Source organism: Mauremys reevesii, linkage group 16 (assembly GCF_016161935.1).
Source record: "Mauremys reevesii isolate NIE-2019 linkage group 16, ASM1616193v1, whole genome shotgun sequence".
In the NCBI taxonomy this organism is placed as follows: Eukaryota; Metazoa; Chordata; order Testudines; family Geoemydidae; genus Mauremys; species Mauremys reevesii.
The window spans coordinates 20,357,198-20,380,783 of record NC_052638.1 but is presented as its reverse complement, the minus strand read 5'-3'; the positions used below and the strand labels follow the sequence as shown (position 1 = coordinate 20,380,783).

At 41.0% G+C, this 23,586-nt stretch overlaps 1 protein-coding gene across 7 annotated transcripts in view; it reads left to right on the top strand.

Annotated features, from left to right (window-relative positions):
• The window catches only part of PHKB (phosphorylase kinase regulatory subunit beta), a 187,166-nt gene that overhangs the window by 56,014 nt on the left and 107,566 nt on the right, over positions 1 to 23,586 (top strand). For all 7 annotated transcript variants that reach the window (XM_039503735.1, XM_039503733.1, XM_039503740.1 and 4 more), the window contains 3 exons: positions 3,775 to 3,882; positions 6,559 to 6,639; positions 19,798 to 19,913. In XM_039503735.1, coding sequence (XP_039359669.1) covers positions 3,775 to 3,882; positions 6,559 to 6,639; positions 19,798 to 19,913 — 305 coding nt within the window. The remainder of the gene's footprint in view (positions 1 to 3,774; positions 3,883 to 6,558; positions 6,640 to 19,797; positions 19,914 to 23,586) is intronic.

The following is a 23,586-nucleotide window of genomic DNA, read 5'->3' as shown; positions in this document are numbered from 1 at the left end:
GGGTACTAGAAGCTGGGTTTGTGTAAACAACTGCCTTGGGAGGTTCCCTCCCTGTGTGATTGTTTCCTCACCCTGTTGTGAGGTGATGCTGTAATTACATAGTTACATTTACAGTTTTCTACATATATACATTAATAATCATGTGTGTGTGTGTATATAATGACAAGTTCAGCACATTAAAAGCTTCCATAAAAGAACTTATTTGACATATTTTTATACACAATAGCATTGTAGAACATCTGTTGATTCATTTGCTTATTCTTCGGGATTCAGACCCCCTGTCCTCTCTGAGTGTCTGAGCCCTGATTATCACAAAAGCAGCAAAGAGTCCTGTGGCACCTTATAGACTAAGTATTGGTGCATGAGCTTTTGTGGGTGAATACCCACTTTGTCGGATGCATCCCACGAAAGCTCATGCTCCAATACGTCTGTTAGTCTATAAGGTGCCACTGGACTCTTCGCTGCTTTTACAGATCCAGACTAACACAGCTACCCCTCTGATACCTGATTATCACAGTGCTGTTGCAAAAAAGGAGCCATGAAATCAAATTTGATTCTGTGAGTACATTTCAAACGCATGAATTCAAAATGAGTGTGATAAGCGCTAGTATATTTTCCCATAGCTCGCTACAATTTTGATTTCAATAAAATGAGCTCTTTAGCCCTTCAGTTTATCTAGCCAATAGCTGTTATGATGTACTTCTAAAAAAAATACCAAGTAGAATCTAAGTAAGGATAAACCAGATGCTTAGTATTCTGTATGTAATTTAGACTAGAGAAGTGATTACACAGATGTTTGTTTTTGTCATTCCCGACCAGGATAAGAAATGCTGGATGTTTTCTCTTGTTCTTTACTATTTCCATGGTGTTGCATTTTGTTCCCAGACACCATGCCCCACTAATCTCTAAAGTTTACAGAGCTTGTTTTTTGCTTAAATTTTTTAAGTTAGTCTTTTTAACAGCATCAGACCTCAAAACACAGTTATACAATTTCCTTTGAGTATCTTTAATCATTTAGTACTTGCTATTTCCTTTGCATAGTGATTATATTTAAATTCTCATGTTGTGTTCCTGTATGTACTGAAGAAAAATGCAAATGACACAGCACCAATATCAATATCAATATCAATAATATCAATAAAGCTGTTGTTTAGTTAGCTAGGTGAGATCTGCATGCTTTTGATCAGTGTTGGATGAAAAAGATACATTTTGATATAATCCAAGCACCTTAGTCTGAAGCAACCAAAAAAGTATGTGTAAGACCTTAGGTGTAAAAAAAGCAGTAAGTTTCATGCTGCTGTGCAAGTAAAGAACTCTATAAGAATTTGTGTGCGCTTGTGTGTTGATTGATATATATTTTTAATTATCTATTTTAAGCCTCTTCTGGTGGCAATGCACTGGTGTATCTTGGCTAGTAAAGACTGATACTTTGAGGTGACAGAATTTCTCTTTTTCATCCCTTATGTTAAAAATGCAGGAGGTAATGCTCCCAGCCAAAAAAAAAAACACATCAGCAATTGAATCTTTATGTAATTACCTTTTAAAAGAAATAAATTAAGAAAATCCTAGGCATATTGCAAGGAAGGGCAAGCTTGTGTGTTTAAAAAAAAAAAAAAAAGTATGAAATGAAAATGAAAGTTAATATGGATGCAATAAAACCCTACAGCGAAAGCATGGAATAGGATCTTTCACCCAGAGGGGAAAATGTGCATAAGGGCAGGTCTACACTAAGGGCGGGGGTCGAACTAGGGTACGCAAGTTCAGCTACGTGAATAGCGTAGCTGAACTCGAAGTACCCTAGTTCGAACTACTTACCTGTCCAGACGCCGCGGGATTGAAGTCCCTGGCTCCAAGGTCGACTCCGCCACCGCCGTTTGCAGTGGTGGAGTACCGGAGTTGACCGGAGCGCGCGGGGAGTTCGAACTATCGCGTCCAGATTAGACGCGATAGTTCGAACTCCGAGAAGTCGAACTCACCGCGTCGACCCGGCAGGTAAGTGTAGACTAGCCCTAAAGAAAACCTTTTTCAGTCTGCAGACTAACCGAACAAATGGAATGTAACAGAAAACATAGTCTGAAGCAGGCCTGCACAACTCGTGAAGTGGCAAAGCCATATTACTCCAAAGAAAACAACTGATGGCCGAAACCCCCAGGCCCTGTGGAAACACCCCCCCAGCTCCGCCCAGCCCCAGCGAAACACACACCCCCAGCACCACCCAGCCCCATGGAAACAACCCCCCATCCAGCGCTGCCCGCCCCACGTAAACAAATCCTCCTTCTCCAGCGCCACCCCACCGAAACAGCTGTTGGCAGAAAAGCTGGGGGAGAGGGAGAAACGGTGCACATAGGGTGACCAGATCACAGCAGTAAAATAGGACCTGCCCCCTCCCTACTGGGCCCCATCATCACACCCCTCTTCAACCCCCCAGGGGTCACTATGTTACTGCACACAGCAGTACCAAAACTTTAAATACTGAAAATGGATACCCCGCTCCAGCCACCGACTCGCTGCTTGCCTCCTCCCCGCCCCAGTATAAAGCCTCGCTGCCACTGCCCGACCACCTGCTCGGCTCGTCATCCCCCCCATGAAATAAGAGGAGGGGAAAAGGGGGACAGTTTGAAGGGATTTTCTGGAGCTATAAACTAAGGGGAGGGGAAAGGGGGGCAGTGTGAAGGGATTGGATGTGACTGTCCAACACACAAACACAGGGGCTGCAGGGAGCCGGAGGGTGGGGAGACAGTGTGTTAAGGGCCGGGGAGGGGGAAGGTCGAGGCAGGACAGCTGCAACACACACACCGAGACACACATACATCTCTGGGATGAGCTTGGGGCAGGGGGTTGGGGTGCAGGAGGGGGTGAGGGGTGCAAGCAATGCTACTCCTTACATACATCTCCCCTGGGGATTTTCTGGCTGCCCACAGACAGTTCCAACCCCCCCACCCACCCCGATCACTACGGAGGCCACCCTGGGACCAACCAGCACAGTAACCGCCCTGCCCCCAACTGAAGAGGGAGGCTTGGGGGGGATCTCAGCCCAGTCCCCCCACCCTCCCGAGCTGCGCTCAAGGCCAGGCTGGGCGCCCCTCCCCTCGCTTGGCACTTACCGGCTCTGCCTCGTGCCCAGCGCATCCCACCTCAGCGGGCCCCGGAAGTGACACACCCGCTATACGCTAGGCAAGGGGAGCGGGAGACGGAGCCAAATGCAGTTCTGGCCGTTAGGGCGGTTGGAGTGCGGTGTGTGCGCTCGGGGCTGTGAGGTGCTCCCTCCTCCCCACTACCCCCGCCCCGGGATTGGGTGAACCCAGCAGCCCCACCCTGCCGCTTGCCCACGGGCCGCACAGTGAGCCCACGCGGGCCACATATTTTGCAGGCCTGGTCTGAAGTGTTGTCCTCATAGTCGATATTGTGTGAATGCTTAGCAAGTAGGACTAGAAAGGAGATGGAAATTACTGAATGTCTATGTAGCAATCTACTTGTGTTCACAGTAGAGAAACTCCTTAATTATGAAACCAGAGTATGGAATGAAATTACATGTATAAAGAAGCCATTATTAAATTGAACAATTCTATCATTTGAAGAAAAAAAATATATAAACTGGAGTCAAATACTACTTTGTTATTTGGTGCTAATTCACATAAAACTTTATTCAGTGTTAATTCACTAATAGATTGACACTTGCATGACACCTTAAAATACCTGTCATAGATGGTGAACTTGTTGGGTAGGGGTGTATTTATAATCAGTTTATTTCATTTTTTGAAAATTTGCCTCTAGGTTCAGCAGTTTAAGCAAGACCCCAGACCATCCAAATGCTTTCATTCTGTTTTCAGTGCACATAGTGGAGATGAAGTCTTCTCCCATGATGAATATGGCCATCTTCAGGTAAAAAAAAAAAAAAAGTTCTCTTAAATGTGATTGCAGAATTGGTTGCCTTTTATATAATATTACTACTGAATCTAATGCTCTTTCATGATGGATGTTTCTTTATAGTCTGACAAGATTTACAGAATTTTATAAATTGAGATGTCTGCTGTAACTTGTATTGAAAGGATCAAACTGTTTTGAAATCTGACTCCAAGCTGTATATCTTGTGCAGAAGATATCAATGCAACTGTTTAAAAAAAAAAAAAGTGATTTTTCAATGAATAAATGACCCAGCATAAAAATAGTTTCTGTATATACTGTATTATCAATAAATTGAAGGATTGCAATAATCTTATATTGGATACTATATTTTTATTACTGTACCCAGCCACATTTTCCAGAAAGCTGAGAAGTTTTAATTAACTTTTAAAAGATTTAAAAGACACTGCAAACTGCTGTTTTGTTAGTTTTTAATTTGTTATTCTCTGTTGCTCTCTTCTAAGATTGGAAAATATAAATTCTGTACTTTTTTTTGTCCTTTTCCATTTGCCAGATATTGATTTGCCCTCCACTGTATAACCGTGATGTTTCTTATGTAACTGACACCAAATTCATTTCATTTGTGTTCATTAGCATCCTTATTTATAACAGAATATGCTGGCACAGCTCTAAGAACAGTGATGTTGCTCCCGAAACAGCAGAGCTAGAACCAAAGCACAAAATATTGTGTCGTTAATCAAGTGTGGTTGTTATACTGGGAATTATTTAATTTCTTGGTGCCAATATGGCCAATTATTCCCTTCATAAAATATACCCGTTTTGGAGTCAGAAAGCTCTGTTAAAGACAGTTTCCTGCACATCATTTCATGGATGGAGTGTTATGACCCAATCTGCTGCTGAATGAAACCTGCTGAACATGCACATGTCTATAGATTGTGAGAGAAATTACATGGCTCTTGGTAAATCTGAATAAGACTAGGGAAATTGCCTGGTATTCTAAGCATCTCTTCCTCACAGCTGGTGGCTGCCATGAAAACCACATACACAACAAAATGGGGATGTGGGATATAATCCTGACTAAGGTCAGTGTAATGTTTTGTGACAAAATCCCTGTTAATTTGCAAGGGAACAATGCCATGAAAAGAGAGCAGCCCTCCCTCCTACTGCCAGCAAGTCTCTTCCACAGTGTGGCACATCAGCATCATGGAGTGGAAGTGCAGGGGCTTCTGTAAGATTGAGGGGTGGAAAGATGGGAAGGGGCATGTTGCAAAATCAGTACAGCCTCTTGGTCCTCATCCTCTTTCCCAGTCCATTATGTTTGTGTTTGGTTCCCTTTAAATTATGTTACAACATAGGAGCAATAGGTTCCGATGGAACCTTAAAATGCAATACATAAAATAAAATTGATAAAATATTACAGCTACAAAGAGTGTAGTTAATATGATCTGATGTAAATCTTTATAACTTTTGGAAATATCTGGGAAGTGTAAGAGAGAGAGATATGCCAGTCTTTTTCTGAAATAGTTACACTCTAGTTCTGTTATCCAGTTCTGTCACCCTAGTAAATGGCCTGAAAATAAGAGAATCATAAAAGGGTATTCTTAAGCAAAAAAAATTCAAGGAAGGTCATAATTTGAGTCCAGACTATTTCTTTAAATCCCACACACTGAAGTGAAGGCTTGTATTAATTTCTTAAGCAACTTACTGATAAATATGAACACTTTATATGTCACTAATTTAATATCTGAATCACCATAATTATATGAATCCTATATTATACAAGAATGTTATCATGATATTGTTTTTGCTTCATTGATGTTTCTTCTGATATTCTGGTGTAATGGTACTTGTGTGAATGCTAAGGCAGTTGATAACCTAATGGTCTATTAGTGATTGGTAAAAGAAGAAAACAACTCATTTTTTCATAAATGTAATTTAATCATATGCTGAACAGTTGATTAAAATTAATACTTCTCTCCAGGTGGTTGCATTAATGCTTTGTTTGTTAGGACTTAAATGGTCTGTTTTCCAGATATGCAGACTACTGTTTAAGCCAGTGGTTCTCAAACTTTTGTACTGGTGATCCCTTTCACATAGCAGGCCTCTGAGTGCAATCCCCCCTTATAAATTAAAAACACTTTTTTTGTATATGTAATACCATTATAAATGCTGGAGGCAAAGCAGGATTCAGGGTGGAGGCTGACAGTTCGCGACCCCCCATCTAATAACCTTGTGACCCCCTACGGGTCCTGACCCCCAGTTTGAGAACCCCTGGTTTAAGCTATTACTTGCTTCTTCTAGTGCTTCACTTTGCAATAACTGTCATTTACATATATTTGAGACGGCTTGTCACAGGTGATTGTGAAATAATTGCCTATGGCTCAAAACAGTATTCCCAAGCAAAAAGTTTTAATATCATAGTTTTCAAGGAAAGCTTTAAAAACAAATGTAAAAGCAGTTGTTTACAACACTACTTGCTGCAGTTCTCTTGATCAAGTGTTCCACATCAGTACACTTACATTCCATGTGTAATACTACAACGGATGAAATTTCTTAAGAACGTAACCACGTCATAGCACAAAAGCTCCCTTTTCTCTATCGAATATCACATTTTTGTTTTGAAATTCAACTGGTCTGCTATGACCCCATAAAAGTAAAGTATGCTTCTTTTTTTTATCCTTTTCTTCACTTCAGATAAATGCTGTATCACTGTTCCTCCTCTACCTGGTTGAGATGATATCCTCAGGACTGCAGATTATCTACAATACAGATGAGGTATTAATTAAATTCTGACACTAATCAGTTATGCATGTTGAAGATTTCTCTTGCCTTTTACTTAGTTTATTAACCATAAAATTGAATGAGTTTCTTCCTGCATTTAGGTAATTGGTCATCTAGAGATGCATCAAAAAGCCACTTATTTTTTAATGATTGCCATATTAAAGATAAACTGAATATATAACAAATAGGTGATAAAATGGCACAGCTACACAAGTGCTTTTTAACATGATCTGACATAATCTTTAAAACTTTTAGAACTGTATGGGAATCATAAGAATGAGAGATTTACCAGTTTCTTCTGGGATAGTTATTTTATCCTGTTCTCTCTCTCTCTTTTCAGTGGCTTGAAAACAAGTTATTCTCTTTTTTGCATCACTTATTGCCCCATTCCCTAATTGATTTTTTTATGCATGGAACTTGAAGATCTAACTATTGTAACCACAAGTAAACATCAGTTATTATAATGACATTTTTTCCTACTTTGGATATGGGTTAAATAAGAATGTAAGGGTACGTCTACACTATTGGATTATTCCGATTTTATATAAACCGGTTTAGCAAAACAGATTGTATAAAATCGAGTGTGCGCGGCCACACTAAACACATTAAATCGGTGGTATGCGTCCACGGTCCGAGGCTAGTGTCGATTTCTGGAGCATTGCACTGTGGGTAGCTATTCCATAGCTATCCCATAGTTCCCGCAGCCTCCCCCGCCCCTTGGAATTTCCGGGTTGAGATCCCAGTGCCTGATGGGGCAAAAATCATTGTCGCGGGTGGTTCTGGGTAAATGTCGTCAGTCACTCCTTCCTCTGGGAAAGCAACGGCAGACAAGCATTTCACGCCTTTTTTCCATGGATTGCCCTGGCAGATGCCATAGCAGGGTAGACCTGGCTTATGTATCTTTGCATTTAGGATAGGAACAGAAGGTTACAGACTTTAACAGTATGCCTTACAGAAATGTCTGTTATGATGTAATAGCAATGCAGCCATATACTCGCTCTCTCTGAAAACCTCTTGTTTCCTTAAACTTCTGAGCCACTTTCCATTATAAGAGTTTCTTTTCCCATCATCATTTAATTTTTAAAAAAAACTTTGATATGCGCTTGCATTGAATAAACTAGATTGATCTTTCACAGCTGGCAGGTTATGGTGATTCAGCATTTATTTTGGGACAAGCATAAAACAAACCACAGGTGTGTTTCTTCTCATTTTAGCTACTTAGGAGAAGGGCAAAATAACAGAAGAAAATAAAGAAAAGAGAAAAAAATGTGATTGCTTACACAAAAAATTAACAGCCTCGCCTTCATCATTCATTCAAACAGACCACTCATACAAAGGAATTCTCTGTCTGTTTGGAAAACAAACAAATAACTAGACAGTGAATGAATTTGAAACACCAGAAATTAGTTACCTAGATGCTAAACCCTTCTCTTAAAACATAAAGAGCTTGATGGCACATTACACATGGAATTTGTTTTTCTCCCTTGTTCAGGGAAAACAAAGTCTTCACTCATCCTTTTCTGAGATGTTATGCACCTTTATTAGATGCTACCCTGCTCCTTTCATGTTAGAAATATTTATTGGCGCCATATCTAAATCGTAGAATATATTTCTGCTGTTACCATTATTCTGTTTATGATGCCAGTTTTCTTCAATAAAGAGGAGGAACCTTCAATAAATGAAGGATCTTCAGAGGACACTGAACTCTCCCCAAGGCAACAGAGAGAACAATAAATGTAGAAGTATCTAAAAACAAATTGGGTACATAACAGGGTGGAATATAATGGGATGCTCATGAGGCCATCTCATAGTTAAATAACTCACTTGGAAATATTACTTCTAAATGTTTTGGTACATAATATCTTTGCAGTACCATGTTATACACTAGAAGAAAATGTTTTTGTAAATGTCCACTTTTTATTTAAGTACAACGTATATAGATAGAGCTGGTAGAAACCTTTATTCTTCATGTTACCTAATACTTTCCACTATAAAAGATTATGACCTTTTTTTGAGAAGCACTAACTGTTCAGCTGTTTGCAGCAAACCTTTAAAATTGCAAGGTCAGAGCCCTGGGGCTAGAGATGTGCCTTTTGCTTGGCCCATGAAATTTGTTTTTAGGTTTGGATGAAATGTAAACTGTTAAACTGTAATTTCCCGTCTCTCACTTGTGTTCCTCAGGAAATTCCTGGCATGAGAATATAATTCCATATTCAGTGCAGGGTTTGGATTATGTTCAGTAAATAAAGTAGAGGCCATATATTGAATGATGAAGATGAAAAGAAATATTGAAAAGTCCCACCTTCTCTGAGCAGGAGAGTCAGCAGTCCTGGGGAAAAACAGTGCATAATCATGTGATTAAAGGCTATATCATTATGCATATGTGGGCTGAATTAAGATTACATGAGCAACCTAAATTCTGATATTCTCTATCTTTTGAGTGCTTTCCTTTTCAACCTAAATAGCCTCCTTTTAACAAAGGATGGTTTTGTGGGGGTTTTTTGGTGGTGGTGGTGGTTTTTGTTTTTTTGGGTTTTTTTTTTGTTTTGTTTTGTTTTGTTTTTTTTTGGTTCTTAATTAATAATGATGAGGGAGAGACTATATCTGGTTAGGTTTTTATTTAAACTATACCCATGTGCTTATCTTCATTAGGGCATATTAAAAAAAACAAAACAACTGATGACCCAAAAGAGATGTGATAATCTGAAATGAGACAAGTTTTAAAAGATGTAAAAGAAGCCAAAATGTTAATGGGAAACCATGTCAAGTGGTGAAACTTTGTTAGTGTGCTTATTACAATTACAAACATGTTTGTTTTGGATGGCTCGCCTTACCAAACCGTATTTGCAGGATTTATGGAGATTATGGAATACATTGCTTCTTCTAGTATGTAAATTTATGTCAAATTATTCCAGGTTGGTGGATATTTGTATGCTGTGAGAAGATGAATTTAGTGGTAACATACAAAATTGTCCCATTACAAGCAGGTGTATAAAATGCAGTTTTAAATTCCTTTCCCTAATTAACTTAAATGCAGCTTAACAGTTTCCACTACTAGATAGTGTATTTTGTAGGATACTGAATTTTTAAAGGGGGAAAAAACCTTAATCTTTTATTCACTTGTGAAATGTTGCCCTATTGTTCTCTTATATTTATAGCTCAACCAAAATAACTACAGAAAAATTCGTTTTTGTTTAAATATTACTCTGCTATTAAATATCTATTAGTTTTCTTTTACCTAAAGCCAAGAGAGCCTTTGTCACAATACAGGACACATTTTTCTGAAAGTCAAGCCTTCTTTTAGGCCATTTTTGAATGTTTCATTTATTTCTCATTTAGAAAGTTAATTTGTGTAGGATGTGTACTGTACATTGAGTGCAGTGAAGTAGTTCATCACTACTTTTTTTCCTCCTCAGAGATCAATGAATTAGATCTGTTAGAAGGCCTGAAAAGTTTAACAATTTTAGAAACAAGTTTAATGGGTTTTGTTTCCTTGTGATTAATAGTAAGGTTAGTCAAACTCACTTAAAATAGAAGTTGTGGTCATTTTCTATTTGTTGCATTTTTATTACAAAACATATAGTAGAACACAGTAACTTCCAAAATATTTAAAGTTCTAAGTAAGCATGTAAAGCAAGCCAGCAAAAAAAATGTAAAAAACCTAATGGTGCGTGTTGCAATAATTCTGATAAAATGAATTATTTGGTTAAACAACTTAAAAATGAGGCCAAAGCATTTAATAAAATGCTCAAGTGGTTCACTGAATTAAATAGCTAAATAAATTAAACTTTCGTCTCTATAGTCTTGTTTATTTTCTTTCATGTTAAAAAAACACCAAGAAGATTTCTGGGATTCCCTTCAACCTTGCCCTGAAAGCAAGGCCGGCTCTAGGCACCAGCAAACCAAGCATGTGCTTGGGGCGGCACATTTTCAAGGGCGGCATTCTAACCATCTTTGCTTTTGGTGGCAAAAACCTAGAGCCGACCCTGGCAGCAGCAGCGCGTCGTGCGCAGGGGGCGCCATGGGGGAGCAGCGCCGCACCTTGTGGCTGGGCCGGGCAGGTGCTGCAGGGCGGCCGCCCCCCCAGCACCGCAGCCGGGGCTAGGTGAAGTGGCCTGAGCCACCCAGGGACTGTGGCAGGGCGGCCAGAAGCAGCAGCGGGGCCATAGAGGGCAGGGCGCTGCCGTGCGCGGCCCGCTCTTCGGGGCTCCACTCCCTCTGAGGCTACCCTACCCTGGCTCCTCAGCCCCGTGCTGGGGCAGTCCTGTGGCTCCTCAGCCCCCTGCCGGGGCGGTCCCCTGGCTCTGCCCTCCCGGGTCGCAGCCAGTCCTGGAGGTGGGAGCCCTGGCTGGAGGGACCCTGGGCTGAGGCACGGCCCGGGAGCCCTGCTGCTTACTCCAACCCTGCCAGTGCTGGACCGGCTGGAGGCAAGGAGGAAGTGGGCAGAGTCAGCACTTGGCGGGGGGGGAGCCCTGCGCTGGGGCAGCAGGGGGTACAGGGCAGGGGGAAGAGCGAGCCCAGAACTGGGGCAGCAGTGGGTGTGGGTGGGGTGGAGAGCCCAGCGCTGGGGTTGCAGGGGGTGCGGGTGTGGGGGAGAGAGCCTGGGGCGGCAGGGGGTGTGGAGGGGGGAGAGAGTCCAGGGCTGGGGTGGGGGGCAGCCAAAAATGTTTTTGCTTGGGGCAGCAAAACACTAGAGCCGGCCCTGCCTGAAAGTAGGATTGCAGGGTCTATGCTGTTTCCTTCTTTGATGAGGTTTGATAGGGTTTAAAGTTGTCTAAATTTTAGTTTTCTCTCTGCTTGTTCTTGCTGAGGACTGCATGCTACGGGTTTTGCTGTCGTCTTTCATTTCTTGGAGAATGGTACTGAAACAGGGCTGCTATGGTTAAAGGTGCTGACAGATGCCTGATATTCACCAAGCTGTCATCTTAGGAGATGTTTGTTGTACACAAGTCTCTTTGCAAGGAGAAAATAATTGTTCAGAAGACGGCTTATTGTCAGTAGTAGCTAAAAATGACACAGAGTTATCCCCAGATTACACCTGTTTGAGCAATGCCAATTGCAAAAATAATTATTAGTTCTTCTATCTTGGAATCCATAGCAAAGAAAGCAGTATGTAATTGTTTGGTAGCTAGTTTTCATGCAAATGAATGAACTTGATCACAGTAGCTACATAAAAAGTTGAAATAACATTGGTGTTATTTTTCACTCATCCAAGCTACATGCATATCCTTTACAATTGCTTGTTCTATACCTGATTGACTTTTGAACATGTAAGGTTACCACAAACAGTTCCTAATTTTTGTATGAGCCTTTTGGCACTGACATTGTTAGGTCAACACATCTATGAGATGAGTAATTGCTCCATGAACATGTGGATTGACAGCAATTCCTTTTTTCTGTTTAGCTGCTTGCTTTTCCTTAGTATTCTAAACACAAGGATGCAAAATGCTCCATAGACTCTTGTAACATTTACAACTTTCACCATTCTTTCATAACCATAATGGCCAGTGGTATATTAAGTATGATTAATGACCTTCTATGGTTATTCAGTGCTGACAAAGTGCAGTGCTAGTTCATGGAAGATGCTTCCTAATGAGTGTATCTATGTCACCACATTGTAGACTTCCATAGCTGGGGGAGGGAAGACTTTCAGCCTGAGTAATCTACATGAGCTTTCGTGGGTGAATACCCACTTCTTCGGATCCGAAGAAGTGGGTATTCACCCACGAAAGCTCATGCTGCAAAACGTCTGTTAGTCTATAAGGTGCCACAGGATTCTTTGCTGCTTCTACAGAACCAGACTAACACGGCTACCCTTCTGATACTTAGTAATCTACATGTTACTGTTAAAATGAAAAGAGCATTTTACTTTAAAATTAAGCTTAAATTATTAGTCTTCCTGGGCTATTCCGATATTTTTATGGCACTACTAATCCTTCTCAGATGCTTGCAGACAGAATCTATCCTGAATCAGAGTGTGGCTTCAGATCTGAAAGGCCTACCACTGACATGATCATCTCACTGAGACAACTACAAGAGAAATGCAGAGAACAAAAAAAGCCTCTCTACATATAGCCTTCATCAATCTCAGAAAGGCTTTTGACTTTGTCAATAGAAGTGAACTATTCGAGCTTCTAGAAAAGATTGGATGCCCCCCAGGCTCCTAAGCGTGATTCGATCCTTCCAGGAAAACATGTATGGCACAGTCCAATACAACGGCTCAATGTCTGAGGCTTTCTGGATTTGTAGCAGAATTAAGCAAGGTTGTATTCTTGCCCCAACTGTGTTTGGGATCGTCTTCTCCCTGCTACTGAAACAAGCTTTGGTTCCTCAACTGGGGAAATGTACTTGCACGCAAGAGCTGATGGAAAGCTGTTCAATCTTGCAAGACTTGGGAGGCCCTTATCCAACACCACCTCTTTGCTGATGATGCAGCTGTGACAACCCAGAAAGAAGCTCATCTTCAAAGCCTATTGGACAGAAAAACTGTCCTAAAAAATAAGCCTAAAAAAGCCTAACATAATGTGCCCAGGAGTTGAAAAAGCACCCTCCATCAAGATGAACAGCTATAAACTTGAAGCGGTGAATGAGTTCACACACCTGGAGTCCACTATCACAGTCAGCCTTTCACTTGAAACAGAACTCAGCATCCACATTGGAAAAGCCACCACAACAATGTCTAGACTGAGCAAGAGGGTATGGCAAAACAACTGACTGACTGATACACACAGATTTTGTGTGTTCTTGCATGTGTTATCAGCACACTTTTGTATGGGAGGGAGATATGGACCTTATACTCTCATCAGGAAAAGAGGCTCAAGAGCTTTTATATGTGCTGTCTTCGTTGAATTTTTGGAATTTTTTGGAGGGACAGAGTCACCAACACCGAGGTGCTCAAACGGGCCAGTATACAAACATGCCTCAAACAGAGACGCATCCGCTGGCTTGGGCATGTGTGCCGAATGAATGATGGGCGCAACCCAAAGGACCCCCTTTACGGTAAATTGACATCTGGAAAAAGACCCAAAAGATGCCCAAAATTGTGTTTCAAGAATGTGTGCAAGCAAGACCTCAAAGAAATGGACATGGATGTGGACAAATGGGAAGCTCACACTCAAGACCTCAGCCTTTGGAAATGAGCTTAACAAAGGTCTCTGGAGATAAAAGATGTAGCAGTCCAGCTTAGCAGAGGAGAAAAAAGCTTGCAGAAGGCAAAGCCCAAAAGATCAAAATATCACCTTTTAAATGTGACAGATGCGGCAAAGATTGTCTCTCTCGGGTGGGTCTCTTCAGCCATGTTCGCGGCTGCCATAAAACCAGCTGAGTAAATTGTTTACCTTTCAGGGATGCATACCCATGGTCTCTCAAAACTGAAGGATTCCTACTACTCCCTGATCATGCATGTGGAATGGTTACTATGAGTCATATTATAGTGAACTTTGTATTTTGCGATAGTCCACTTGGAGATGAATGGTGGTGGCAAAGCTGATCTTTAGATCTAGTTTTTGCATTGTAAATACATCCACAGCTGCTACTGATAAGTTAATGCTCATGAAGAGTATTAAACCACTGCTAGAAACTAAGTCTAATATAAATGAATATTCTCTGCAAAAACTGCTAATCCTTTCACCTTGAGTTGTCAAGAGCTGTGTTATCAATAAAGTGGAGTGCTCCAGTTTTGCTGTAACTCTTCAGTTGTACAAACTCTGAGACCACCATGCTCTCCAGTTTCTTCTCCCTCCTACTTCTGCAGTTTCTCCTGTAACCCATCTCTGCCTCCTTCCTTTTCATGGGCCTGCAACTCTTTCCCTAAAACTATCCCACTGCTCTAGCTGTAACAATCCAAGCCCTCCTCATTCCTGCTACTAATTTGATTTCCTCTCAGTACTAAAAATGAAGAAAACATTAGTGGTGACGAGGGTCTGATTGATGACAGGACATTTCTCAAATATCAAGGCTGGATGTCTTTCTGAAAGATATGCGTCATATGTTCTGATGGTTTCATTTTCTGCCAAACTCCTGTCCCTGCTCCTATTTCCCTCTGTGTTGTGGGCGGAGGAAGACAAATTGTTTCATGCTCCTGGTATAGTAGGATCCATCTGATCTGACCTCAGGCTGTTATGAGTAGTGACTGCATTAATCTAGAGAGTGCTAGTACTTGATATCAATATGTGAGCAGAAAAGCTTTGCTTTTCCATGCACAATCTCAGAATATGACACCCTGTTACAATATACTTTATTAGGCAGGTTATAGCTATGAAAGAATATTGTAGGACAAACAGGTAACATAAGTGTTGTTGCAATATTGCCTTACAAACTGAGCATACTAACATTGTGCAAAATGGGTAAAGATGTGACTAGTCCTCTAGTGATTCAGTCCCTAACAAAAGTGTGTTCTCCCTTTTAGATGGTTTCAAACAGCTCAAGTCTGATATTGTTTGCTTGCTAACACATCAAGCCAAAAGAGATGAACACTGCCAAAATTTGTTTGCAAAATACATTTTGGATAATGTTTGACTTCGACCTGGGCTCCACCTAAACCAGAATGGAACTACATTGCTGGCACTTAAAATTAAAAAGGTCGTTGAGTAGTTTTTAAACTAAGGGCTGGGGGAAAGCCGACAAGCATGGAGAAGCACATGGTTCATACAGAAACATCCCTTAGGGAAGGATCTATTAATGGAGAGTCTCTGTGCCCTAGTAAGGAGGAGAGGATGGAAGATGATAGAATACAAATAGGATCTGATGAGAAACAAGTCAAATGGAAAAAAAAGTCCCATTCAGTTACATCATGTAATAGCAAAAAGCTGAAAATTGACACATTTTTAAAGTGCTTATATACCAATGCTAGAAGTCTAAATAATAAGATGGGTGAACTAGAGTGCCTCATATTAAATGAGGATATTGATATAATAGGAAACACAGAAACTTGGTGGAGGATAATCAATGGAACACAGTAATACCAGGGTACAAAATATATTGGAAGGACAAAACAGGTCATACTGGTGGGGGAGTGGAACTATATGTGAAAGAAAGCATAGAATCAAATTAAGTAAAAATCTTAAATGAACCAAACTGTGCCATAGAATCTGTATGGATAGTAATTCCATGCTCTAATAATAAAAATATAGCAGTAGGGATATATTACCAACCATCTAACCAGGATGGTGATAGTGACTGAAATGCTCAGGGAGATTAGAGAGGCTATCAAAATAAAAAACTCAATAATAATAATAATAATAATAATAAATAATGGGGGATTTCAAATATCCCCATCTTGACTGCGTACATGTCACTTCAGAACGGGAGGCAGACATAAAGTTTCTTGACACCTTAAATGACTGCTTCTTGGAGCAGCTAGTCCTGGAACCCACAAGAGGAGAGGCAATTCTTGATTTAGTCCTAAATGGAGCACAGGATCTAGTCAAAGAGGTTACTATTGCTGGACCGCTTTGTAATAGTGACCATAATGTAATTAAATTTAACATCCCTGTGGCGGGGGAAAAACCACAGCAGCCCAGCACTGTAGCATTTAATTTTAGAAAGGGGGACTACAGAAAAATGAGGGAAGTTAGTTAAACAGAAACTAAAAGGTACAGCGCAAAATGTGAAATCCCTGCAAGCTGCATGGAAATTTTTTAAAGACACCATAACAGAGGCTCAACATAAATGTATACCCCAAATTAAAAAACAGAGAACCAAAAAAGTGCCACTGTGGCTAAACAACTAAGTAAAAGAAGCAGTGAGAGGCAAAAGACATCCTTTTAAAATGTGGAAGTTAAATCCTAGTGAGGAAAATAGAAATAATCATAAACTCTGGCAAATTAAGTGTAAAAAATATAATTAGGAAGGCCAAAAAAGAATTCGAAGAACAGCTAGCCAAAGTCTCAGAGTAATAGCAAAAACATTTTTAAAGTACATCAGATGCAGGAAGCCTGCTAAGCAACCAGTGGGGCCACTAGACGATCGAGATGCTAAAGGAGCACTCAAGGATGATAAGGCCATCGTGGAGAAACTAAATGAATTCTTTGCATCGGTCTTCATGGCTGAGTATGTGAGGGAGATTCCCAAACCCGAGCCATTCTTTTTAGGCGACAGATCTGAGGAACTGTCCAAGATTGAGTTATCATTAGAGGAGGTTTTGGAACAAACTGATAAACTAAACAGTACTAAGTAACCAGGACAAGATGGTATTCACCCAAGAGTTCTGAAGGAGTTCAAATTCGAAATTGCAGAACTATTAACTGTAGTCTGTAACATATCATTTAAATCAGCTTCTGTACCAAATGACTGGAGGATAGTTAATGTGACGCCAATTTTAAAAAAGGGACCCACAGCTGATCCTGGCAATTTCAGGCTGGTAAGCCTGACTTCAGTGCTGGGCAAACAGGTTGAAACTATAGTAAAAAACAAAATTGTCAGACAGAGAGAGAAACATAATTTGTTGGAGAAGAGCCAACATGGTTTTTGTAAAGGGAAATAATGCCTCACCAATCTACTAAATTCTTTGAGGAGATTCTTTGAGGAGGTCAACAAACATGTGAACAAGGGGGATCCAGTGGATCTAGTGTTCTTCGATTTTGAGAAAGTCTTTCAGAAGGTCCCTCACCAAAGGCTCTTAAGCAAGGTAAGCTGTCATAGAATAACAGGGAAGGTCCTCTCATGGATTGATAACTGGTTAAAAGGTAGGAAACAAAGGGTATGAATAAATAATAGTCAGTTTTCAGAATGGAGAGAGGTAAATAGTGGTGTCCCCGAGGGGTCTGTACAGGGACCAGTTCTATTCAACATATTCACAAATGACCTGGAAAAGAGGGGAAAAAGGTGGCAAAATTTGCAGATGATACAAAACTACTCAAGATAGTAAAGTCCAAGGCAGACTGTGAAGAGCTACTAAAGGATCTCTCAAAACTCAGTGAATGGGCAACAAAATGGGCAGACGAAATTCAGTGTTGATAAATGCAAAGTAATGCACATTGGAAAACATAATCCCAACTAAACGTGTAAAATGATGGGGTCTAAATTAGGTGTTACCACTCAAGAAAGAGTTCTTGGAGGCATTGTGGATAGTTCTCTGAAAACATCCACTCAATGTGTAGCAGCAGTCAAAAAAACGAACAAAAAGTTGGGAATCATTCAGAAGGGGATAGATAAGACAGAAAATATCATATTGTCTCTATATAAATCCATGGTACGCCCACATCTTGAATACTGCGTGGCGATGTGGTTGCCCCATATAGTGGGAACCCTTTGTTTAAAAGCTTGGTTCCCTCGCCAGTCAGTGGAAAAACACTAGATATCCCAAGATGGAGTCCAACACCAGGTGACCTGGTCACATGTTCCTGTAGTGTCACAGCAGCCGTGAGTCAGAGGCTGTCTGCAGTGTTCTCAGGAAGATTCCCCTGTGGGAGATAAGCTTCTTCTAAGGCCTCTCGTTTTCTCCTAATGGCTGATTAACCTGAGTGGGCCTTACCCAGCCAGCCATATAGACTGAGGGCAGGTCCATACTCACCGCGCGGGTCGATGCGGTGAGTTCGACTTCACGGAGTTCGAACTATCGCATCTGATCTAGACGTGATAGTTCGAACTCCGGAAGCGCCGCGGTCGACTCCGGTACTCCACCACTGCAAATGGCGGTGGTGGAGTCGACGGGGGAGCCGCGGAGTTCGACCCCGCCGCGTCTGGACGGGTGAGTAGTTCGAATTAGGGTACTTCGAATTCAGCTACGCTATTCCCGTAGCTGAATTTGCGTACCCTAATTCGAACCCCCTTTTTAGTGTGGACCAGGCCTGAGAGTCTTTTGCCTAGTGGGTTATCCAGGTATACACACATTTGTAATACAGAGACATAGTCAATTTTCCTAACTTCAGACACAAAAATTATACATGCATACAAATAGGATAATCATATTCAGTAAATCATAACCTTTCCAATGACACTTCACATGACTTATCTTGCATGAAATACATTATGATTGTTATCACATAATAATATTGCTGTGAAGAATATGGGGTGCAGTGTCACAATCCTATTCTTCCTCCTCTTTCTCTCTGACACCATGAAGCAATGAAAGAGGCTCCCTATCAGCTGATCTCCTGGTGGAGGGAGGGAAAAGGACAAGTCAGCTACCAGAAAATACACACATGCACATATACTCCTGAGACAAGAAGCCAACAAAGCTGGTAACTGCTCCTCCTTTTCCCATCCAGTGGAGCTTACAACTGCAAAGTTAGATTGCTAGAGATGGAAGTTAGATAATGGAGAATAGCAGGGCCATTTTCATGTCTGAAACCATGGAACTGTTCAGGAAGAGTTAAGCATGAGCACAATGTTTACTATAGTATCTTTGGGATGAAATGTAAGACTCATCTCTTCACCCTAGCTTTCCTAGATCCAAAAACCCTATTCTGTGGAACATGGAGAAGAGAGAATGTTTGTTTACCTTTTCAGCTTCAGTTAATTTCATAAGGTACTCAGATACCACAGTGGTTAAGGTACAATTAAAACCTAAATTAAGAAAACTCATGATCATGACTTATTATCACCTATATCTATGAATAAATTCCTATTTTCTAGTAGATTTTCATAATCTAAGACTAGATTGTAATTGAATAAATGGTGTCATTCTTTTTATTATCATGGAAGGATGTGCCTCATACATTTATATTGAGCTAACATGACAGAACTTGTTTTACATGTCAGAGCTGTGTTAGAATGAGCGGTTAGTAACAATGCCAGAGTTCCCATGCCCCAAATTTTATTTTAAATGTTACTTATAGGGCTTAATTTCTTCTGCTCCCTAACAGTTATTTTTAAAAGTCAAGATGTTAGATTTTTTTTGGCACTCATGTTCTAGCACATTACTTTAATACCCAATTATCTGCATTCCTAGCTTCATTAGGGGTTTGTGTAAATTAAGTTACCAGTGTTTTCAGGAGTGTTTTTTTTTTTTAACATATTTAATGAAAATTGGTTTTACAAAGAGATCCCTTGAAGTTGGGAACACCACACTCCACAAGAAAATAAAACAAAATTGGGTGACAAATACAATTGTGCAGTCTGAAAACCATGCCATTTTCTTTTTAAAAATACAAGAAGAAATTTTGGCATATTTCAGTTTCCCTTGATTTTTTTTTCTTCTTTTCCTCATAGGTGTCCTTCATTCAAAACCTTGTGTTTTGTGTGGAAAGAGCATACCGTGTACCTGACTTTGGTGTCTGGGAAAGAGGAAGTAAATACAACAATGGCAGCACAGAACTGCATTCAAGGTAATTGGCAAAGCTCTCAGTTCTTTTTGCTTGTATAAATGCATGTAACGTGAATGCAAAGAATTCAGGAAAGGTTTCAAAATATAAATAGTTAAAATAGTATTCCAACTTCTTTTGAAAATGTATTGTCTAGAGCAGTTTCCCCCAAACTTGGGACACCGCTTGTGTAGGGGAAGCCCCTGGTGGGCCGGTTTATTTACCTGTCACGTCTGCAGGTCAGGCTGATCACGGCTCCCACTGGCCACGTTTCGCTGCTCCAGGCCAATGGGAGCAGCGAACCGCGGCCAGTGGGAGCCGCGATCGGCCGGACCTGCAGATGCGACAGGTAAATAAACCGGCCCGGCCCGCCAGGGGCTTTCCCTACACAAGCGGCGTCCCAAGTTTGGGAAACACTGGTCTAGAGTGAAATTAGTGCTCATGAAATATGCCAGATTGTGGCCTTCTGGAGACTGAAGTCTATACCTCATGAGAAATCTGAGCACAGTTCTATACCTACATTCCATGTGCAGATAACCAGATACACATGTAAGTAGTTACTTGTGCGCCCAAATTGCTGTAATTGCAGCTGTATATGCATTTTTACTAAAAATACCTGAAGCCTCCTGCTCATGTATGGAGCAGTTATAGTGCATGCTATGGCAGTCTAAACTTCCCATTACCATACCACCCATATCTGGAAGACCAGCTCGCTGAGAGGTAGTTTAGTGCCCATTACAATGGTGTGGACTGGCAATTTTAGACTTCATACACCACAAAAAAAAGAGGAACTACTGCAACACTGTGTAATCTTGTAGATTTTTGTTTGCTTGTTTTTTGTATGTTTTGTAATTTATGTAAACACGACTTCACCAAAGCATAGGAAGGACATACCTATAATTAGCAGTTTTTAATGCAATTAGATTCACAACACATGGAGTTCCACATAATGCAACTGAATTAAGTAAAATTACTGCACACTAAAATAAGTGCACTGTTCCATTATGACAAATCCTACATACTATGGATGTCATTTGTTTCAGACTATCATTGTCACTTTTCTTTTAATCTACCTTTGTAAGGCCATTTTCTCTAGAAAATTATTACAGTTGTCATCTAAAAAGCCACAGCTCACTTAATACCTTATAGACAAAGGAAGGATATAACTTGGAGCACTGATTTTTCAATAGGAGGCTTTTTAAACTTATTTTTCATGAAAAATCAGTGCTCCAAGTTATATCCTTCCTTTGTCTCTCCCAGTATTTTCAGTGTCTCTTTTGTGCTCTCTGTGTAGTTAGGCTGCAAGCTCCTCGAGCCAAGGACCAGAACATCTTTGTTGTGCCATATGGGACTGAGTGCATTGTTGTTCCCAAAATGACAATGACATTTGTAGCTTGTTTTTCTAAGCTGAGAAATAGAGCTTTGACTTTTGGTTAATCCATCACAGAAAGCGTGTAAGCTGCTGCCCTCCCCATCTCCCTGCCTGTGCACAGATATCCTTACTCTCTCTAATATCTCTTGGAGTTTTTTTTCCTTTAATTCTTCATGGGAAAGAGCTGAGGTCCAATTTCAGGAAAAGTGGGAGAGAAATGTGCACTTAGGGATCAGTGTGGATTGAAAAAAAGAGACTAGGCTACTCCAAAATACATCATGCGCTGCCTCAGTGTACCATTGCTCTGGTAGAGTGACATAGGAGAATATCAGAAATCATTCAGGAAATGTATATAATGCTACTCAAGGCTGTAGGTGAATTGTTTGTCCATGCCTCTCTCTAATGGCTATGGACTGTGAAGCAGGCTCTTAAGCCTCAGTACACTTTTGACACTGAATTCTTGTCACTTAATATCTGAGTGATTATTCCTGCTCATAGCTTATGCTTTCTTTCAGAATTGGAAGTTATTTCTTGTCATCTTTAATGGATGTAGGCCTCTTTCATACAGGATGTCTGATATAAAGTAATTTGAGTGATAACCAAAAATCCCAGCCTGTGATGCAGAAGATGCAAATATCTTTGAAGTATTTACAAAAGGGTAGAGTTCTATTTTAGATTAGTTTCAAGTTGGTGATAATTAGTTTCTAATTGCCACTGAATGGTGAAAAACTCTTTGGACCAGATCCTCACAGTTATAAAGATGCTGCTATGCTGAAGTCAGCTTTGTTGATGCTGTGTTGATTTGCACATGCTGGGGATTGAAGTCTCCATTTCTAACTAAAAGGTTTTGAAGTTAGCACAGAATCAGAAATCATTATGAAGGAGAAAGATGTAGAACTTTATAAAATACTTTTATGTAACCCTGGAAAAGATAGGGTTCCTCCATGCACAGTTTCAGGATAACTGCGCCTGTGTACACTCTCTGTGTTCCACTTCAGGAATGACCAGTTAGGTCTCCAGCCGTCACGTGTATCTGAGCATGGACCCATGTCCCACTTCGTTCCATCGACAGGTTTTAAGGCTGCGCAGCCCTATGCCATATACTATGACAGGGATCAGCAACCTTTGGCACACGGCCCATCAGGGAAAGCCCATGGTGGGCCAGGCCGGTTTGTTTACCTGCTGTGTCCTCAGGTTCAGCTGATTGCAGCTCCCACTGGCCACGGTTCACCGTCTCAGGTCAATGGGGGCTGCGGGAAGGGCAGCCAGCACATCCCTCGGCCTGTGCCGCTTCCCACCGCCCCCAGTGGCCTGGAGCGGCAAACCACATCCAGTGGGAGCTGCAGTTGGCCGAAGCTGCAGGTAAACAAACTGGCCTGGCCCGCCAGGGGCTTATCCTGGTGGACCGCGTGCCAAAGGTCGCCGATCCCTGTACTATGATATGCCCAGCAAGGCAGTCTGCCTAGTGGCCCTCACCTATGCTTTGCTTTCTCTCCAAGGTCAATGCCAGTAATTACAACAGTGGTTTTAAACCCACAGGCCACTTGTGGCTCAATCAGCACACAGCTGCGGCCAGTGTGACATCTTCAGGTCCATACAGGTAGTATATATATTGTGTGGATGTGGTCCACAGAACACATAGACAGCTGCATATGTGGCCCACACTGGTAAAAGATTGAGAACCACTGAGCTACAGGTTACCCCACACATCTTTCTCAGCAAAGTACATTTATTTGTAGGATAACAACATCACAGAGAAAACATTAAAAATAAAATAAAAGGGCCTATATGTTTACTAAATTTACCAGAAGTTGCCCGTCAGTCCTGTGGAGATCTGGTAGGCCAAAATTATTCCTATTTCTGAATCAAAAGAAAGACCATTAAGTCTGTTTATACTCAGCTTTTATATATTCCAAGTTTTTTCTTTGACTATTGATCTTTGGAAAACCTGGTGTTGTTGGTTTTTTTTTTTTTTTTTTTGAACCAGTCTATGCAGATCACCCCAGAGGGTGGTACCTTTCCAGAGTTTGTTTGTGGTCTCAGCAACTTGCCTTACTCACTGTCCCGACCGCACACACTTTTTAGTTTCTGAAGAAGCTGTGATAGTCTTCTCCCCCATGGAGTTGCATATAATTCCTGGCCTAGAATGATACATAAACCATTCATAAACTTAATACAGTATGGTCCTTAAAAATACCCAATGTGCTTGCAATATCTGTATCATCTCTATTCTTTTACTCTTGGATATCTCAATAGGGGAAACTCAGGTCTGCTATATTTCACTGGTTCAAAGGCAAGCGTTGTAACACCTTTTAGAATAGTATG